Source organism: Poecile atricapillus, chromosome 3, assembly GCF_030490865.1.
Source record: "Poecile atricapillus isolate bPoeAtr1 chromosome 3, bPoeAtr1.hap1, whole genome shotgun sequence".
Taxonomy (NCBI): domain Eukaryota; kingdom Metazoa; phylum Chordata; class Aves; order Passeriformes; family Paridae; genus Poecile; species Poecile atricapillus.
The window spans coordinates 2,617,419-2,634,921 of record NC_081251.1 but is presented as its reverse complement, the minus strand read 5'-3'; the positions used below and the strand labels follow the sequence as shown (position 1 = coordinate 2,634,921).

The 17,503-nt window shown below is 42.0% G+C and overlaps 1 protein-coding gene across 5 annotated transcripts in view; it reads left to right on the top strand.

The window, feature by feature from the left end:
• The window catches only part of KIF13B (kinesin family member 13B), a 120,112-nt gene that overhangs the window by 57,564 nt on the left and 45,045 nt on the right, over positions 1–17,503 (top strand). For all 5 annotated transcript variants that reach the window (XM_058834563.1, XM_058834564.1, XM_058834562.1 and 2 more), the window contains 7 exons: positions 3,847–4,059; positions 7,596–7,706; positions 10,753–10,887; positions 12,917–13,047; positions 14,093–14,179; positions 14,820–15,010; positions 15,612–15,822. In XM_058834563.1, coding sequence (XP_058690546.1) covers positions 3,847–4,059; positions 7,596–7,706; positions 10,753–10,887; positions 12,917–13,047; positions 14,093–14,179; positions 14,820–15,010; positions 15,612–15,822 — 1,079 coding nt within the window. The remainder of the gene's footprint in view (positions 1–3,846; positions 4,060–7,595; positions 7,707–10,752; positions 10,888–12,916; positions 13,048–14,092; positions 14,180–14,819; positions 15,011–15,611; positions 15,823–17,503) is intronic.

Sequence of the window (17,503 nt, the reverse complement as noted above, 5' to 3'; positions counted from 1 at the left end):
CTCATTTTCTGGGTTTGATGTTAACCATAATTGTCTTTGGAAAATGAGCTGGATGTAAGCCATTAGTATCTCTGCAGACTAAATATGTTCCCTGTCTTCTGCTGACCTGCAATGGCCTAAGGACTAAGGAACATTAAAAATAAAATGAAAAGCAGTGTGTGTTTTATGGGTTAGTGTAAGTACAGCTTCACACACAACCTTGGGGCTAATTTAATTTGGGTTATTTCTGCACGCAGCTCATTTTACATACTGATATGCTTAGCTCTGAAGATCTTGATTAAGACTACCACCTTTTCCTAATTGTCTAATTTAATTGTTAAGATATTCTACTTTTGTCAGCAGAGGATTATCCCAGTTACAGTCTGAGGAACAGGTGAGGAGACTTCAGGGATGGTGTTCATGTGAAATGAGCAGTTAAATCATTTTCTGAACTGCACAGGACTCTTATTTCGTCTTTATTTTGGGGGAAAAAGGAGTGCATCATGATGGCACTTGGATGAAGATCTGTACAGTCTAAATGAAGAAGCCCAAATTGTTAAATATGAGATCTATAGATGTCAAATTTCTTCTTTTATTTCTGTTTAGTTGTTTTCCAGGAGCAACTGAGATACTTATTGGTAGAAAGAAATAATCTGAGAAGAAACCAACTTGTGGCATCTTTCTTTGTCCTCTTACTTTTTTGTAGGTGCTCTGGCTAGGTTTTGTTGTCTTGGCTTCCCCACCCTTTTTTAGCAATGTTTTTAGGTGGTGTTTAAATTTCACATCCCTAGGATTTAAATGCATGTGGAAGGAAAAAGACAGGGTGACTTGCAGGTTGTACAGAAGTGTGGAGATAAAAAAAAACCCAACACATTTTCCTTGCAGAGATTTGAAAACAAAGTTGAATTCACTGCTTAAGTAAAACAAAATCCCTGCTCCTGTAACCTCTTGGCACACAAACCTTCATTTTTCTCAGTGCTGCCTTTTAATGAACCATTTAGTATGACTTGTGAAATTATTTATCCCTAACAGATGTGGACATCAAATAGCCAAGTAAAAATCTAAATGGCACAACACAGTGTCTGAGTAAAACAAGTCCTCATAGCACAGTGTTCTTGCACTGAGGCTTTTTCAGTGTTTAAATACATTTTTGTACCACTCTATTTACACTGAGTTTTCACTCCCATTCATCAGAAACAAGTGATTTTTTTTTTTTTTTGCCAACAAAGCCACTGCCCAGCTTCTCTTTGCCCCGCTCAGGGTTCCTGATGTGGCTGCAGCAGGGTGGAAACCTCCTCCACGAATTTCCAGCCTTGTTGGAATTAGTTCTGCTGCTCCATTTCTAAACAAATCCAGGGAGCAGACTGCAATTCCTGTCCAGCACCTGTCTGAGGCATTGTGGCCACGGTGCCGCTGGCCAGCCGCGGCGCAGGAATGGGAGCCCACTTTTGTTCTGCCTCCTTTCAGGGAAAACCCTCTTTGTGTCCAACATCAGCCAGCAAAAGGGTTGGGGGCTTTTGGGGTTTTTTAACAAACAAGCTCTCGTTGAAGCTTTGTTTTGAAAGGGGGAAAAGGGGGAAAATTTAAACTTTTTTTTTTTTTAAATTAGAGATCAAAGGAGGGATTTATTCCAGTAAAGAGGCGTGTTTGGAGAAGCCATGAGATGGTGGGCTGTCCTTCCTCCATGGCTTTCCACTTCTAATTATGATACCAAAGCAGACTAAATGTGTTCTAACTGCAGGAATATCTGTAATACAGTGTCTCCCCACAAATCTGAGAAATCAGTTCAGGAGACCTCAAGAACTGACAGTTTTTGCTTAATTTTGTTGAGGATTTTAGACAAAAGCGCCAGGTAAAAAATATCATTGCTTGAGCGGTGGCATCAGGTTATGTGCAGGGAGTAAAATAGTTTTGTCAGTTCTGTAACTTCCTGTTTTAATCAAATTGTATTGGCAGAAACATCTTGTTTTCCTGTGTCATCAGAAGCCTGATGGCTGCTATTAAAAATGTCATTTTTGAGTTTTTTTCACAGCAATCTTGCTGCTATAGGAGAAAAAGCTAGTTAATTCTTAGAAATAACTTATTTATTTCCATTATCTCTCTAGTGTATGCAAGCCTTGCCAGGCTCATTTACACTCTTCACTAGTGAGAGGCTGATTTGCTGGTTTTTTACCTTTCTTGCTTATCATTGAAGAAACCAGTGAAATCAGCACATGGGGTTTATACATAAAACTTTATCAGACAATCTGGCATTGGGCTTGAATTGCTGCAAGAGGGACTTTGCCCAGTTCATAATGGGTGTATTGAGGGTTCTGGTGTATCACTGTTACAGCGTTCTCAGCTGCCTCTACAGCAGAGCTGCAATTCAGATAATGAATTCATCCTATTTTGGAGCTAATTAGTGCAGTGAAGGACATTCCCAAAGTGCAAACCGTTAGGGTTGGATTTGGGAGTACCTGGCCAGCTCCCTGCCAAACTTCAGCTTTTTATGAAGAACAGGGATTGCAGTTGCAGGGTGTCATTCCTAATTTTTTGCCAGGAAATCCCATGGAATGATCAATTAGTGCTCCTGTTGGTCTTAAAATTTTCAGTTGGAAAACCATTTCTGTGGTACAGAGGAGACCCTCCCAAGCCATGGATTAATTTGGAGTAAACATTGGCTAGTCCTTGGATGAGAAAAGTCACCGTGAGATCAGTCAAAAAGTTGTTCTTTTCCACTGGTTTCTGTGTAAATACACTTTACCTGCATGTGCTGACTGTGTTGAACACTATATATTTACATTTCATATGAGTTCCATGCCCTTTTGCATGACCAGAGACAGCCAAGTGCTGCCAACAGCCTGACTGCTGTCAAACTGGTTTAGGCATCACGCAGCCAAAAAGAGATTCTTGGGGAAATACTTAAAGGGGCATTTTAATGATTGCTGGGGAAAGCTCCACGTGTGCTTTGGAATTGAAATGATTTGACAAGCAGTTAATGCAGTCAGATTGTTCTAATGGCAATGCCTGACCTACATTTCATGGGTTATTGAAGATGAAAATTAAGAGTGTGGTTTGTCTCAGAAAGGGATATTGGGTAGAAAACAAATAAACAAACAAAAAAAAAACCCCACCCCAAAATTCCAAACAAACCAAAGAAACCAAACTGCCAAGCAAAAATAAAAAAAAAAAAAAAATAAAATAAATCTGCTGCACAATTTAAACCAGAATATTTTAGTTTTATATATCTATATTTGGCTGAAATTGTAAACCATAATCTTATGGTCAATAAAAAGATTGAGTCTTTCCTTCCTTGTTTCCTTCCTTGTTTCCTTCCTTGATTCATGCCCTTCTTCTCAAGCAAATTCCAGGAGGGTAATTTCTTATGTAACTCAGTTTAGATTTGTGAGCTGTGCCAGCAGGAGGAAAGGAAGGGCCCCATTCTGGATGTTTATAGGAATAAAATCAGCTACATTGTTTATGAAGAGATATTTCAGTAATTTATTTCTTGAAGACATCTGTCTTCTAGTCTTTGAAATGAGATAATCTGACTTCATCGTGGTTTTTCCTGAGCTCCCTCAGTAGCGTCTGAGAAGTTCAGTGCTGAAGTGTTTACAATTCTGGTTTGTAAATCTAAGCAGAAAACACAGAAAGAAACCTTTGAAGCCTTTACCAGGCCCTGTAAAGCCCAAAACAGAGCCATTTTTTAATTCCTGTTGAAACTAAAAAAGCCAAGAATGTCAAAAGCCAAGAATGACATTTCCTCAACGAGCTTTCAAAAGCGAACATTGAAAATCGCGACTTTTTCTTCGCTTGCGCAACTTAAACTCTTAAGCCAAAATAAAACAAAACAAAATAAAAAACAAAATAAAAATAAAAACCTTGCAGGACAGCCTCGGGGGCAACAGCAAGACAGCCATGGTGGCCACGGTGAGCCCGGCGGCCGACAACTACGACGAGACGCTGTCGACGCTGCGCTACGCGGACAGGGCCAAGAACATCGTCAACCACGCCGTGGTCAACGAGGACCCCAACGCCCGCATCATCCGCGAGCTCCGCGAGGAGGTGGAGAAACTGCGGGAGCAGCTCACCAAGGCCGAGGTACAAACTGGGAGCCTGGCAAATCCCCGGCTCTCCAAAAGGAGTTTCCCCCAGGGAACGTTGCAGGGTGTCCAGGGGATGCTGAAATCTCCCTTTATATGATTTTTTTTTTTTTTTTTTTACATTTTTCTGGAGTTTCCATCTTGAAACGTGGGTGTTCATTGAGATGCTGAACACCTTGTTGAGCATTCTTGGTTTTACTCTGTGATGCAGAGGGCATGGAGACATGGATAGTTCCAGTTAACACTGGGGGATTTCTAAGCAGAGCTCTGCTGATTTATTTTAAGAATTCAGCATGGCCACATCCTGTGAGATGTGACTTCAGTTAAATAAAGTTTTCCTGCTTGTTCTGTTGAATCTCTTACAGGCACTAGGCAATATCTCTCTACAACTCCCTGAAGGGAAGCTGTAGCCAGGTGGGGGTCAGTCTCTTCTCCCAGACAGCCACTGACAGGATGGGAGGGGACAGCCTTAAGCTGCACCAGGGGAAATTTAGGCTGGACATGAGGAAAAAATTCTTCACAGAAGGAGTGATTGAGCATTGGAAGGGGCTGCTCAGTGAGGTGGTGGAGTCACCCTCACTGGAGGTGTTTAAAAAAAGGCTGGATGTGGTAGTCAATGCCATGGATTAATTGATAAGGTGGTGTTAGGTCATAGGTTGGACTCGATGATCTCCAAGGTCATTTCCAACCTATTCTGTGATTGCTTCTGCAGCGAAATTTCAAGAGAAACATGGTCTAAATGTTAGATGAAGGCCAAGAATTAGTGTAATTCTGAGTTCTGTTCCCAAAGGGACAGAGCAATGGCGATGTAATCCTTGTGGTTTGCAGTTCAGAAAAATTACGATTACAGCATTTGCATCATGAGGTATGCAGGGAGTGCTGGCTGTGATAGTGCAAATGTCTTGTGGATTTTGGACTCTCCTCATTTGAGCTGCCTGATGTGTTAAGCATCCACTGTGTGTATATCAGTTTCTTTAAGGTATCTCAAGTTAAATATCATAATATTAAATATCTAAAAATTCCTCTAAAATATCAACCACAGCCTTAACAGTGCTGTTGAGAGTCGCAAGTAATCCCCATTTGTTTTGTTTTTCAGCATTACTCCCAAAATAATGGCTGCTGTCCAAAGTAATGAAGTAGTGTTTCCTAAGGATGAAACAATAAATATTTCCTTTCCCAAGTATTAAAATCCCACCCTAGTTGTCATCCCAGTGGCATTGACAAAGAGCAGGGAAAAACCAGAGCAATTTGTTGTTAAGAGGCTGCACAGTAAAGGTCAAACCCCACATTCACAGCCCTGTGCTCCTTTCAGTTCATTACATTTGTTGCCCATCTAATTTTTCTTAGAGAAATGTGCATAAATAACTTCCTGAAGTGAACAGAAGCACTGACTCATTATGACAGGTTACATTTTCAAAGCTCATTTCCAGATACAGAAGTTGCCAAGTTGTGGGTTTGGGGTTTTTTTTACCCTTTGGTGTCAGTGTCCTTTTCTCTCCCAAAGAGGCAGCACAGAACTTGACAGCTGACTCTCCCCTCACAGACTATGGAATTATCTTCTTTTCCCCTTTTCTTTTATAATCCATGCATTTTGATATTTTTTTTTGTCAGAATTAACATCATGTTTTAATTTGTCTATGCAGAGGCCAGCAGCTTGTCCTTCCTGGGAATTCACCTGCTTCCAGCAGAGGAGCAGTCCATGGGTGTGGGTCAGGCTGGACCCATTTCTTTGGCTTTTTTTTGGGCATTTTAGGGAATGAGGAAAGTTACCCAGGTCATTGTGCAGCTGAAACGTGTGAAAATGTTCACTAATTGTCCAAAGAGATGAACAAACTAAACCTTGAGAGTATCTGGGCTCCATCATTCTGCCCTGGTGGTGTCCCCCACTTTGAACCAGTCATGTTTTATGGCATTATAAATGTTTGTTTGGAAAATTGCCTTGGCTTCACTTCCCCTCCTGTGTGGAATTCATAGAATCATGGAGTGGTTTTGGGTTGGAAAGGACCTTAAATCTCATCCTGTCCAGGGACACTTTCCACTATCCCAGGTTGCTCCAAGCCCTGTCCAGCCTGGCTTTGGACACTTCCAGGGATCCAGGGGCAGCCACAGCTTCTCTGAGCACCCTGTGCCAGGTCCTCATCACCCTCCTAGGGAACAGTTCCTTCCCAATATCCCATCCATCCCTGCCCTCTGGCAGTGGGAAGCCATTCCTCCTTATCCCTCCAGACCCTTGTCCAAAATCCTTCTCCCTTTTACCCCATATTTAGGTATTTAAAGCAGAAAAAGCTCACACAGGACACATCAGCTGACAGTTCCTAGACTGTTGTGTCTTGAGGCAGAGGAAACTTCCATCTTGAAACAGGATTTTCCAATCCTGGCACTTGGTACATTTCTTGAAGGAACTGCAGTGTAATGAGGCCACTCTTTGATCTGGGTTCCTGTGAGGAGTTTGGGGTTTGTGGTAAGGGAATGTCTGGTGCTGGAGGACGATGCTCCCATTGTTTAATTGGCATTGCATAAATGCCAACCAGCCAAACCCATGTTCCTCGTTAGCAGTAATGAAATAATGACATAAGGAAGTCCACAGGCTTTTTGATCAAGGTTAATAGAGGAGGAAATGCCAGTGTGGAGGTGGAAATTTGAAAAATCACAGAATAGTTTGAGTTGGAAGGGACCTTGTAAAGCTCTTTTAGACCAACCCCCTGCCATGGAACACCTTCCACTATCCCAGGGTGCTCCAAGCCCCATCCAGCTGGCCTTGGACACTTCCAGGGATGGGGAGATGCTGATTCCCTTTCAGTTTTTAGGGTGTCTGATGGGTGGCCATGGGAGGATCTTCTTACTCTTAAGGCAGTCCTTGTTTGGAACATGGGCCTTTGACTATTTCACCAGACAAAATTAGACCTGTGGCAAATTAGCAAGAAAATGGAATTTCAGTGTCCAGAAGGACATTGTAAAGCTTCCTTTGATACTCACTTTGTAAACTGCGTGTACAAGTGTGGAGGTGCATAACCAGAAGAGCTTTTTTCCTATAGAAAATTGCATTTTTCCCATAGAAAAAAAATACTGCACACATCAGGCCACTTAAAAATGAGCAATAAAAATATTTTAGTGGCATGGCAAGTTTACTGAGATGTGAGGTGTCATTTTGAGGGTTTGACAGCTGAGGGGGACATCACCAGAGCAGCAGGATCTTTGAAAAATAAAACTGTTTTTGATATGAGTCACTTGGGCTGTAGAAATAAGATTAGTTTGTGTGTGAGTATCTCTGTGCAAACCTGCCAGTATCATGTAATTGGTTTGTGTTGAAGTACATAAACTCCACGTTAACATCTGTACTTGAAACTAATTAAAAGAGATTTTTGGTGGATTCTTTACGTGCAATATGTGTTTTAAAGACCCCTTTACTTACTGCTAAGTGTGCCTTGAAAAATGAGCCATGTTGCCTTTATTCCCCCATCTGTGTGGCTGCAGAGGGAAAAAACCACAAAGCACAACACGCTTTTCTTGTTTCATTTGCTTTTATTCCTGCAGGCTATGAAATCACCAGAATTAAAAGAACGATTGGAGGAATCGGAAAAGTTGATTCAGGAGATGACCGTGACCTGGGAAGAGAAATTACGAAAAACTGAGGAGATAGCTCAGGTTTGCTGCTTTATTTCCTCCTTCCCTGCCCCCATTTTTTATGAAAAATAGGTTTGTTTTCTTTGTCTGTCACTTCATAGAGGTTGTCTGAGTCTCTCCCCACATTTATGGGTAAGTAGGTCAAGCTTGCTGCCCTTTTGAAAAGCTTCACTTAATTCCTGTGATAGATGGGTGCCTCCCAGATTACCACTCCAGTGACAAGAATAAATTGTCACTGTATGCAAATGGAGAAGTTATTTAGAAAAAAAAAAAAAATAATCCACAGATGAGAGGATTACAGGGATTTTTCTATTCTCCAGGCAGTAAAATTGTTTGTGATGAGGGACCACTGAGAGCATTCAGTGCAAGGTTATGGACTGAGTGCCTCAATGCACCAGGCAAAGGGCATTCAGAATGATAAAAAACAGAGCTGTTGAGGATCTCTGTGTGTTTTAATAGCTCCTAAAGTGATATTTTGGGCCTCAGAGCATAGCTGGAGATGATTACGTTGGAAAAATGATGCAGGTCACCACGGTTATTGCACGGCACTCCTGGTTCTTCCCACACAAATGCTGATGTATCTGTTTGCAGAGGGGAGCTCTGGGAGGGGGAGGACTGTTGGGAGGTGATGAATAGTGTGTAATAAATAAGGGGAGAAGGGAGCCTCTGGTACAAAGCCCTCTTGTAGATGCCACAATCAGAATAGACTGTGTTGACTTTGGTTTTAAAGATCCATTGTAAGAAGTGCTGCCTGTGACTACGAGGGCTTCCTGCCTTTCAATGTAATTCCTCCTTGTGTATAAGGGTGGAAAAAAGAATGAAATAAAAAATAATAACAGTAAAAAAACCCCTGCTCTTACCCTACACAATAGTTTCTAGGCATTGAATGTGTGAGGAGGTTGAAAAAAATGAAGTAATGGGCTCAGCTCTCCAGACTAAATGTGCATTGAGGTTTGCATGCTGCTGCTTTAACTCTCTGCCTTTCTGTCTCTAAATTCCCAGCCTGGTAGGATGTTTCAGGGCTGGGAGTTTTATGAGCCCTGAAATAGGGATATTTTTTCCTGAGGAGGGATAAAGATAAGTGTTTGAGCAGCACAGGGTGTTTTAGGACTGTCTGGAAGTCAGTGGAAGCCACTCTGTCACTCCCCTCCTCACCTGGACAGATGAGAGAAGATGTAACAGAAGGTTCCTGGGTGGAGATAAGGGACAGGGAGAGATCAATCATCAATTACTGTCATGGGCAAAACTGATTTGACTGGGGAGAATGAGATTAATTAGTTACCAATCAGATCAGAGTAAGGTAACGAGAAATAAAAAACTAAATCTTAAAACACTTTCTCCCCTCTTCTCCTTTTTTTCCAGGCTCAACTCCTGATTTTCTACTTCCTACTCCCAAGTGGGACAGGGATGTAGGGAAAGGGGGCTGAGCTCTGTTCTCCACATGTTGTCTTTGCTTTTTCCATCTGTCTGTCAAATTATGTCAGGATGGAGGGATATTTGTAAATCTTTGAGGAAAGGCTGATTCCTAGCAGAGAGCAAGGACCATCGAAGAGGCATCAATAAGAGTTCAGAGCCTTAACCACCAGCCACATGAACAGGCAATTTTTTGCGTTTTCAGTGAGCATTTGACATACTTTTAATGTTTTTTTCGATGTTTAAGTTAATTAATTGAAGTCTTGAGAAAAAATTAACAGGAACTGGCTCTTTTTCTCTCAGTTAATCCTAAGAGATTCACATTGTGGGCCAAGTTCTCCTTAGGGCAACATGTGCTTTATCTTTGTAGATAATAAGGATTTTTGTGAACTTCAGAGCCTGGCACTGGTGATTGGAAGGGAGATCTTCGACATCACGCTGCAGTTTCTCCTCTGTTCTTTGTTTTCTCTCTCTCTCACACACACACACATGACTTTTCCTTACAAGGACATTATGTTGGGTTTGTAAGTGTGTGGGGAGACAGGGAACAGAAAACCAAGAGCAAGTTGTGCCGTTTCTTTGCAATTTTAATCTTGATTAGACGTGGTGCAGCTCCAGTGCTGAGCAGAGAATGATTCTGAATATTGTGGCATACTCAGTTTTTAAATATAAAGCACAGTGATAGGTAAAGATAATCATTCCAGGATTATTCATACATTATTTAATTTTATATTTTTAAAAGTCTCAGCAACACAGGGAAAGCACTGTAGGTCTTTTGTATGTTTTTTTTACTTCTTATTATTTAATTTCACCCTCTCCTGTTTCTGCTTCCCCCAGTAATCGTGTGAGCACCCTCCCATAATTATTTCTATTTTTTTTTATTTATTTTTTTGCTGTTGTGGACAGTGAGTCTCACTTCAGTTTCTCTCTGATCCTGGGAACAATCCTCAACTTTTCTATCCCAGTGGTTTTTTTTTATAGAAGAATCCCTTTCTGTTCCTAAGTCAGAAATGTTTAATGTTCCTTTCACTGCTCTGGTCTCACCCAAACCCTTCCCTTTGAGAGATGTACATTTTTGCACAGTAATGCTTTGTTGGGCATTTCTATGAAGTCCTTTGACAAGAACAAAACACCATCCAAAACGCTGCTATTCTTGTTCAGCAGGAAGTGTTCTTTGCATTACTTAAATAGCAGGTTGCCAGTTTTTTGTCATTTTGATTGCTCTGGAACAAAGGATAGACATGGAGCTTGGCTTGGCAGGGATTTAACTTAACTTGTTGCTTTTTAGCTGGAAAGGGAGAATAAAGGGCTCTAGAGATGGCTTTGTGGTAGCGTTTTGCTGTTCCAGTGAGGTCATGGAGAAGCTCTGCAGTGCTGCAGGAGGCTGCTCCCGGCTGCTTTCATTTCCCACTGGGAATATGGGAATGTGTGGGACCACAGCACGGAGCCCTCCCAGAGCAGAGGGGCGAGGACAGGAGGAATCACAGATACCCCCGCTCAGAGCTTGGTAGAACCGAGGCTTCTGTGCCCCACCTGATGCAGAAGGAGGAATTTCCTGTTCTAGAAGTATCAATTTGTCATTTTTGCAGATGGGAATGGATTTCCGAAGGGTTGTGCGTCAATCGGATAAATTTTGATGGCTGCTCTCTTACAGGAGCGTCAGAAACAGCTGGAAAGTCTTGGCATATCCCTACAGTCCTCTGGAATAAAAGTTGGGGATAATAAGTGCTTCCTGGTTAATTTGAATGCAGATCCAGCTCTCAATGAACTCCTGGTGTACTATTTAAAGGTAAAAATATTTTTTTGTATATAAAAATTTTCTGATGTCAGAAGTGGGCCTCTAATTCATTTAGCAGAGGTGTAAAAACTTAGAGAGTTTTACAAAACTGTATATCTGAAAATATTAAAATTTTTATCTTACACAACCTTTTTATTTCAAGTGTAATTATTTCTAGCACAGGAAAGGTTTGGGGATTCGATGTTTTTGTTTTGGTTTTCTTTTGCCTTTTTTTTTAACAAGAAATTTAGATGTGTTCTTTTTGAGAAACCATTTCCTCTTCTGGGATGAGATTTTTTTTTGTTGGTTGGGTTTTTTTAATGTAAAATTTCACAAGCTTTTACCTATGAAAATGTTTTATATGAGGGTTGGGCGTAGCAGTAGCCAGCTTCTTCATGTGCAGTCTAAATTCTGGCTGCTGTCTTCAGTTTATGAAATGCATTTTTAATCCTCTTCATGCAACTTGCCAGGAGTGAAAAACAAGTTCTGTTCTGCCTCAGCACTTCTGATGTGCAGTCCTGTTTCTGGTATTAACCATCAAACACATGATGTGACTTCTGGACCCTGTGCTGAAACACTTGGGCAGTTTATTGTGGTTTTTTACAAATTGTAGATGGAGGGCTCAGGAGGAGAAAAGAGGCACAACCATTTTTAAGTCACATCTTGGCGTGCAACTTCTAAAAATTTCGCAGCAAACATCAGTGGTTTGAGCTTCACATTAAATCGTTCTCTTCCCTTTGAAGTGGGGTAGAAACTCTGACAGCAGCCACAAAATCAGCAATTAGGCTGAAAGATGGTTTTGGTTTAGTCAGTCTTAGGAAATACGTGATCCTCTTTTGTATCTGCCGTCGTGGCTCTGCGATATCTCAATAAAAACAAGAACACTTTTTCCATGTTGTGTCTGCTGAAAATAACCACATTAAAAAGGAGATAAGAGCTGAGGTTTTGGGAGAGATTAACTCTTTCTCAGATTTGCACATAAAAGTCCACAGTGTCACTCAGCTGCTAAATCACTGACAGATACTGGGACAGATCCCACTTCTCCCAGTGGTCACTGGGAACAAGGACAAGAGCAAGGCAAAGCCTTTGGCCCATCAGTGCCAGCAGGAAAAGTCTCAGGTGGTTCTGTGCTCCTTTCCTTTTCCAGGGAAAGCTCCTTGGGTTAGATTTTCTAACAAAGGTAGATCTCCTTCAATTAGTCTTCGTTATTTTTTTAATATCTCAGATTTGTCTTGCTCCTGGGGAATTTTGGTGTAAAAAAATCCCCGTCCTTTGAAATTATGATGATAAAACTACTCTGTTGTTTCTCAGAATATTTGCCCATGTTCCCTCTGAACTGTGTGTTCACCAGGTCCTTCAAGTACTGAAGAACAACCTGAACTGACCTGTCTAAACTGTTCCTCAAAATTTCCTTGGAGATGCCTAAAAAAGAGGTTTCTGTGCCAAAAGGGGGAGCCAGCCCTGGCAGTGCTGGAGTTCCCATCCCTGCAGGGATTTTAAAGCCATGTGGATGTGGCACTTGGGGACACGGGGCAGCGGTGGCCTTGTCAGAGCTGGGGGTTGGTTGAATGGCCTTCGAGTGGTTTTTCCAACCTCAGCAATTCTGTGTGTGGGGTGATCCTTCATCTTCCAAATCCCCCATACCTGAGTGCTCCAGGAATTTCCTGAGCTGTTGCTGATCGAGGTGGAACCTCCATAATCAACCGTGGATCTGCCATTGCGAGCCTGTCCTAATTCCTGCCTGAAATCCTTCATTCCTTTGGCTTCTACAACATTCCAAGGCACTGAATTCCTCCACTAAATCATGAAATTCTCTTCATTTTCATGTTTAACTGTTGCCTGTAAACTTTCCTCAGTGCTCCCTGCTTGTTACTGTGAGACAAAGTGTTGATTTGCTTCCCTTTTTCCCTCTAAGGGAAGAATTGAACAGCTGTGAAATTTTGGGACCAGATGACACAACACATCCAGAAGGAGAATGGGTGTGTTAGACCCAGTGAACCTCTGCAATCCATCATTAACATCTGAATTAATTTTTCCCCAGGAGCACACGTTAATAGGCTCAGACAACTCTCAAGATATCCAGCTGTGTGGAATGGGAATTCTTCCTGAGCACTGCATCATAGACATCACCCCAGAAGGACAGGTTATGCTGACCCCTCAAAAAAACACCAGGTGAAGGAATAAAATGCAGCCACAGCTGTTTGATAGTTGTCATTTTATCCAGTGTTTTATGATTAATGGTGCACTAAGATGCTTGGAAAACAAACTTCTCCATCTCCTTCGTAGTAAGGAAAATTCTGCTTCTTGTATGCTGCTTTTACATTTTAATTGTCACCTGTTCCTCTGTCAACTCATGTTCCATTCCAGTGAGATTTCTCTCAGGGAGGGTGTTTGTAGACCAAATTTTCAAAGAGAAGATGGGTAAATTGCATGTGCTTTCAGCAAGTAGATACACACTGATTTGCAGCTGTGTAGATGCAACTCCTATCAAAATTTGAATTAATTTTCTAGGAAATCTGTTGATATGCAAAGAGCTGCTGAAGCATTTGTTGCTTTATTCAATTAAGTAGCTCTACTTGAGAAGCAGCTGGCATATTCAGATTGATCACAGAATGACATGCAGAGTCAGCATCTCCAATAATTTATTGTTAATACACAAAATTCAAACTTTTCTCATTTACGCTGATTTGTGGCTGATCCTGCTTGGAGCGGATTTGACTGGGTGACAAACCTGAGTTTCCCTTCAAATTTGAGTTATCCCATCATCCTATTTTCAAACTTAATCTGACTCTGAAATAAAAGTAGTTTCTGATTATTTCAATTAGTGTCTTTAAGCAATGCATGTAGCAAAGGTGTCTGTTGCCTTAATCAAATATTTCTACTTTGTGTCTGTATTTCAGAGCAGTGTGCAAGTGTTGTTTTTTTTTCTGCTGACTTTTTCAGGCTGCTCATTTTTAAGCTCTAATTTTACTCCCCAGACACAGCTGTAGTAATATCTGTCTAAATGCACTGAACTTCATGAGCTTAGGAGGTCAAAAGAAGCTGAGTTTGAGGCACTGGGTAATTCAGTGAATTTTCTGGGAATATTTAGCCTGTTTGCAATCCATAAATCTCTTCTCCTACTTTTACTTGTTGCAGTAATGAAAGTAATACTGGGAGGGGGAAAAAATTAAGCTTTATATAATTATATTTACTTTAGATTTTTGCCTTTTCACAGGACATTTGTGAATGGCTCTGCTGTCGTTTGTCCCATCCAGCTTCACCATGGAGACAGAATCCTGTGGGGAAACAACCACTTCTTCAGGTAACAAAAGTTATTAAAGGAATTGTAAATTGGCACCCTCTTTGGCTTAAGGTATGAGGAAAGAGGTGGATTATAAAAGCAATAGTGATATTGGACTGGTTTTTATTGCTAAATGTTATTACAAGGTCACTGTGCTCTCTGTCCCCTGTAGTCCCAGCCATATCTGTGACCTTCCTGTATCAGACAGGATCACTGGTAGGTGGTTTTTGTTCAAGACTGTACTTTGAAATGCTCTGAAATACCTCAAAAATAGGTGGATTTGAACAATAATCTAAAATTTCACTGCTTTATTTTATTCTTAAAAGGAGAACCCCATGTAAAAAAGCGAGGTATCACTTCATTATTGCCCCTAAATTATGTGGAGGTGGAATGACTAAAAAAGTCATGATTATTTAAACTGTATTACTGGTGGTATCAGGTACTTAATTATGAGAATGTAGAATGGATTAATTAGTTTACCTAAGGCTCCTGTTTTTGCCCTGAGGAAAGTTACACCCACAGGAGATCAATAAAATTTGAAAGGGAAAAAAAAATCTTCTGATTTGGGGGCTCTACTGAATTCTAACAGTATTTGAAAGCAACCCTGTGCTTCAGAGCTGACCAATTAATAGTTCTTTAAAACTTTTCCTCTTAATTAAAGGCTGAATTTGCCAAAGAAGAAGAAGAAGGCAGATCACGAGGATGAGGAGCGGGACAACTCCATGAAGTGCAGTAACAGTGTGGAGCAGCTGGATATAGATGGAGACAATTCCAGTGAGGTGTCCAGTGAGATTAACTTCAGCTACGAATATGCCCAGATGGAAGTCACCATGAAGGCTCTTGGTAGTAATGGTAAGGAGCCACAAAAATTATTGGGAATATGTACAAAATATGAGGATAACCACAGACTTTTTCCCTTAGAACTTCCTTTTGGAGAATTTTTTCTCGTCAGTGACTCATCACAGTCATTTTTGTGCTTGAGGAGGGAAAAATAACCATGGCAGACTGTTTGGTTTGGCAGTTCTTGCTGAGGGGAAAGCCAAAAGTGGAATGCTGGTGGAACTGCAGTCTCAAATCAAAGTATTTTCACTTGGCTGTTTATTTTTCTTGTGTTATGTCTCACTCAGGCATTAACTGCAGAGATTTCTGTCTCTGAAACGGTGTTTTTGAGTTTTTGTGGTCTTATGTAGCTGTCCCAGAATGACATTATTTTGGGAAACAGGAGGACTTTTTTTTTTTTTAAGCTTGGGCTTTCCCTTTTATTTTCTTTTAAATCATCTGTCCTATAAACGTTTGTTTTGCTTCAGAATTCAGCATCAATTTCTAAATACACACTGCAACAAAAAAAAGTCTTTCCCTTTTTACCTGCTACCTGTGCTCACACCACGCATCCAGGACCCTCCTCAGCATGGATTTCACTGCAGCACTTCCCTTATTTTCAAATCCTGCCTAGACCCGATGCAGTCAATCCTGCAAAGCCTGGAGCAGCAGCACGAGGAGGAGAAGAGATCAGCTCTGGAGAGGCAGAGGCTGATGTACGAGCACGAGCTGGAGCAGCTGCGGCGGCGGCTCTCGCCCGAGAAGCAGCATTTCCGCAGCATGGACAGGTTCTCCTTCCACTCCCCCAGCGCCCAGCAGCGCCTCAGGCAGTGGGCAGAGGAGAGGTGGGTGACCCACTGTGGCTGTCAGGGGGGTTCAGTCAAATTTCTGCAGTGAATTTGGCAAGATCTCAGTTGTGTTGCACTTGTGGTGAATTTCTCTGAGGACTGGTGGTGGGGCATTGTTAGATCACAGCTATAATACTTACCTAAAAATCACAGAATGATAGAACAGGTTGGGTTGGAAGGGACCTCAAAGACCATCCAGTTCCACCCCTGCCATGGAGAGGACACTTCCCACTATCCCAGGTTGCTCCAAGCCCTGTCCAACCTTGAACACCTCCAGAATAACCAGATCTAAAATGGTAGAAAATATGAGAAGTTATGATTTCCTGCTTTGTTATTTAGGAGAAGCTCTATCCTGATCAGCATCAAATTTAACTAAAAATGGGGTGATTGGATGAAATTTTGAGGCTCCTGTGGGAATTTGTTCCTTCATGGGCCATGCATGACTCAGCTGCTGGAAGGTTTGTTTTTTTGCTCTCAACTCAGATCCAGCTGTCTAACCTGGCAGGTTCTGGCAGGCAGAAGAGTGCAAATAAAAAACGGGAGTAAGAGGATGATACAAAGAACTTTAATCCAGATCATGGTAAAAACCATTTAATAACCACAGAGGGGTCACTGTTCACTCTGCCTCTTCCTGGCACTGAGTTATTTACTTCAGCCACTAAATAATCTTTCCCACTATTTCTCTCAAAAAGAGCAGCTGCAGGAGGAAGATGAAACCCTAAATAAATGAGTGTGGTAAAGACATTGTCATGAAAAATACAAATCTAATATATATGGATAGAAAAGCAACTTTGGAAGTAAAAGATATTTCAGACAGCCTGACAAGGTGCTAGCTTTGTGCCTGGGATGTTTTGTGGCACCAGATTCCTGGGCTGCACACTTGCCACTCTCTCTCACACTTGCCAGGAAGTCATGTCTGAATAAACCTTTCTCTGTAACATGGAACATCCACATCTGTGGTGGGGAAACTCTGGAATGAGCCACACAGTAGCTGCCTGTTCAGGAGATGCATGGAGAAGTCTCCCAAGCCAGCAGCATCCTAATTTTCATATTGATAAATTCATACAGATAGGGTTGGGTTTTTTCCCCCAGTTGAAATGTAATTTCATACACCTGATTATTGTGTTAAAAATGATTTTGGTGTGAAGGGACCTGAAAGTACTTCCAGCTCCATCCCCTGCCATGGGCAGGGACACCTTGCACGATCCCAGGCTGCTCCAAGCCCCATCCAGCCTGGCCTTGGACACTTCCAGGGGTCCAGGGACAGCCACAGCTTCTCTGGGCACCCTGTGCCAGGGCCTCATCACCCTCCCAGGGAACAATTCCTTCCCAATATCCCATCCATCCCTGCCCTCTGGCAGTGGGAAGCCATTCCCTGTGTCCTGTCCCTCCATCCCTTGTCCCCAGTCCCTCTCCAGCTCTCCTGGAGCCCCTTTAGGCCCTGGAAGGGGCTCTGAGCTCTCCCTGGATCCTTCTCTTCTCCAGGTGAGCACCCCCAGCTCTCCCAGCCTGGCTCCAGAGAAGAGGGGCTCCAGCCCTTGGAACATCTCCATGGCCTCATCTGGGCTCTCTCCATGTCCTCCTTATGTTGGGAGCCCCAGAGCTGAGCCCAAGGATGTGTAGGTCCAAACCTTTGCCCAAGTTCAGGTGAATTCCAGGGCTTGTAAGCATGAGGTTG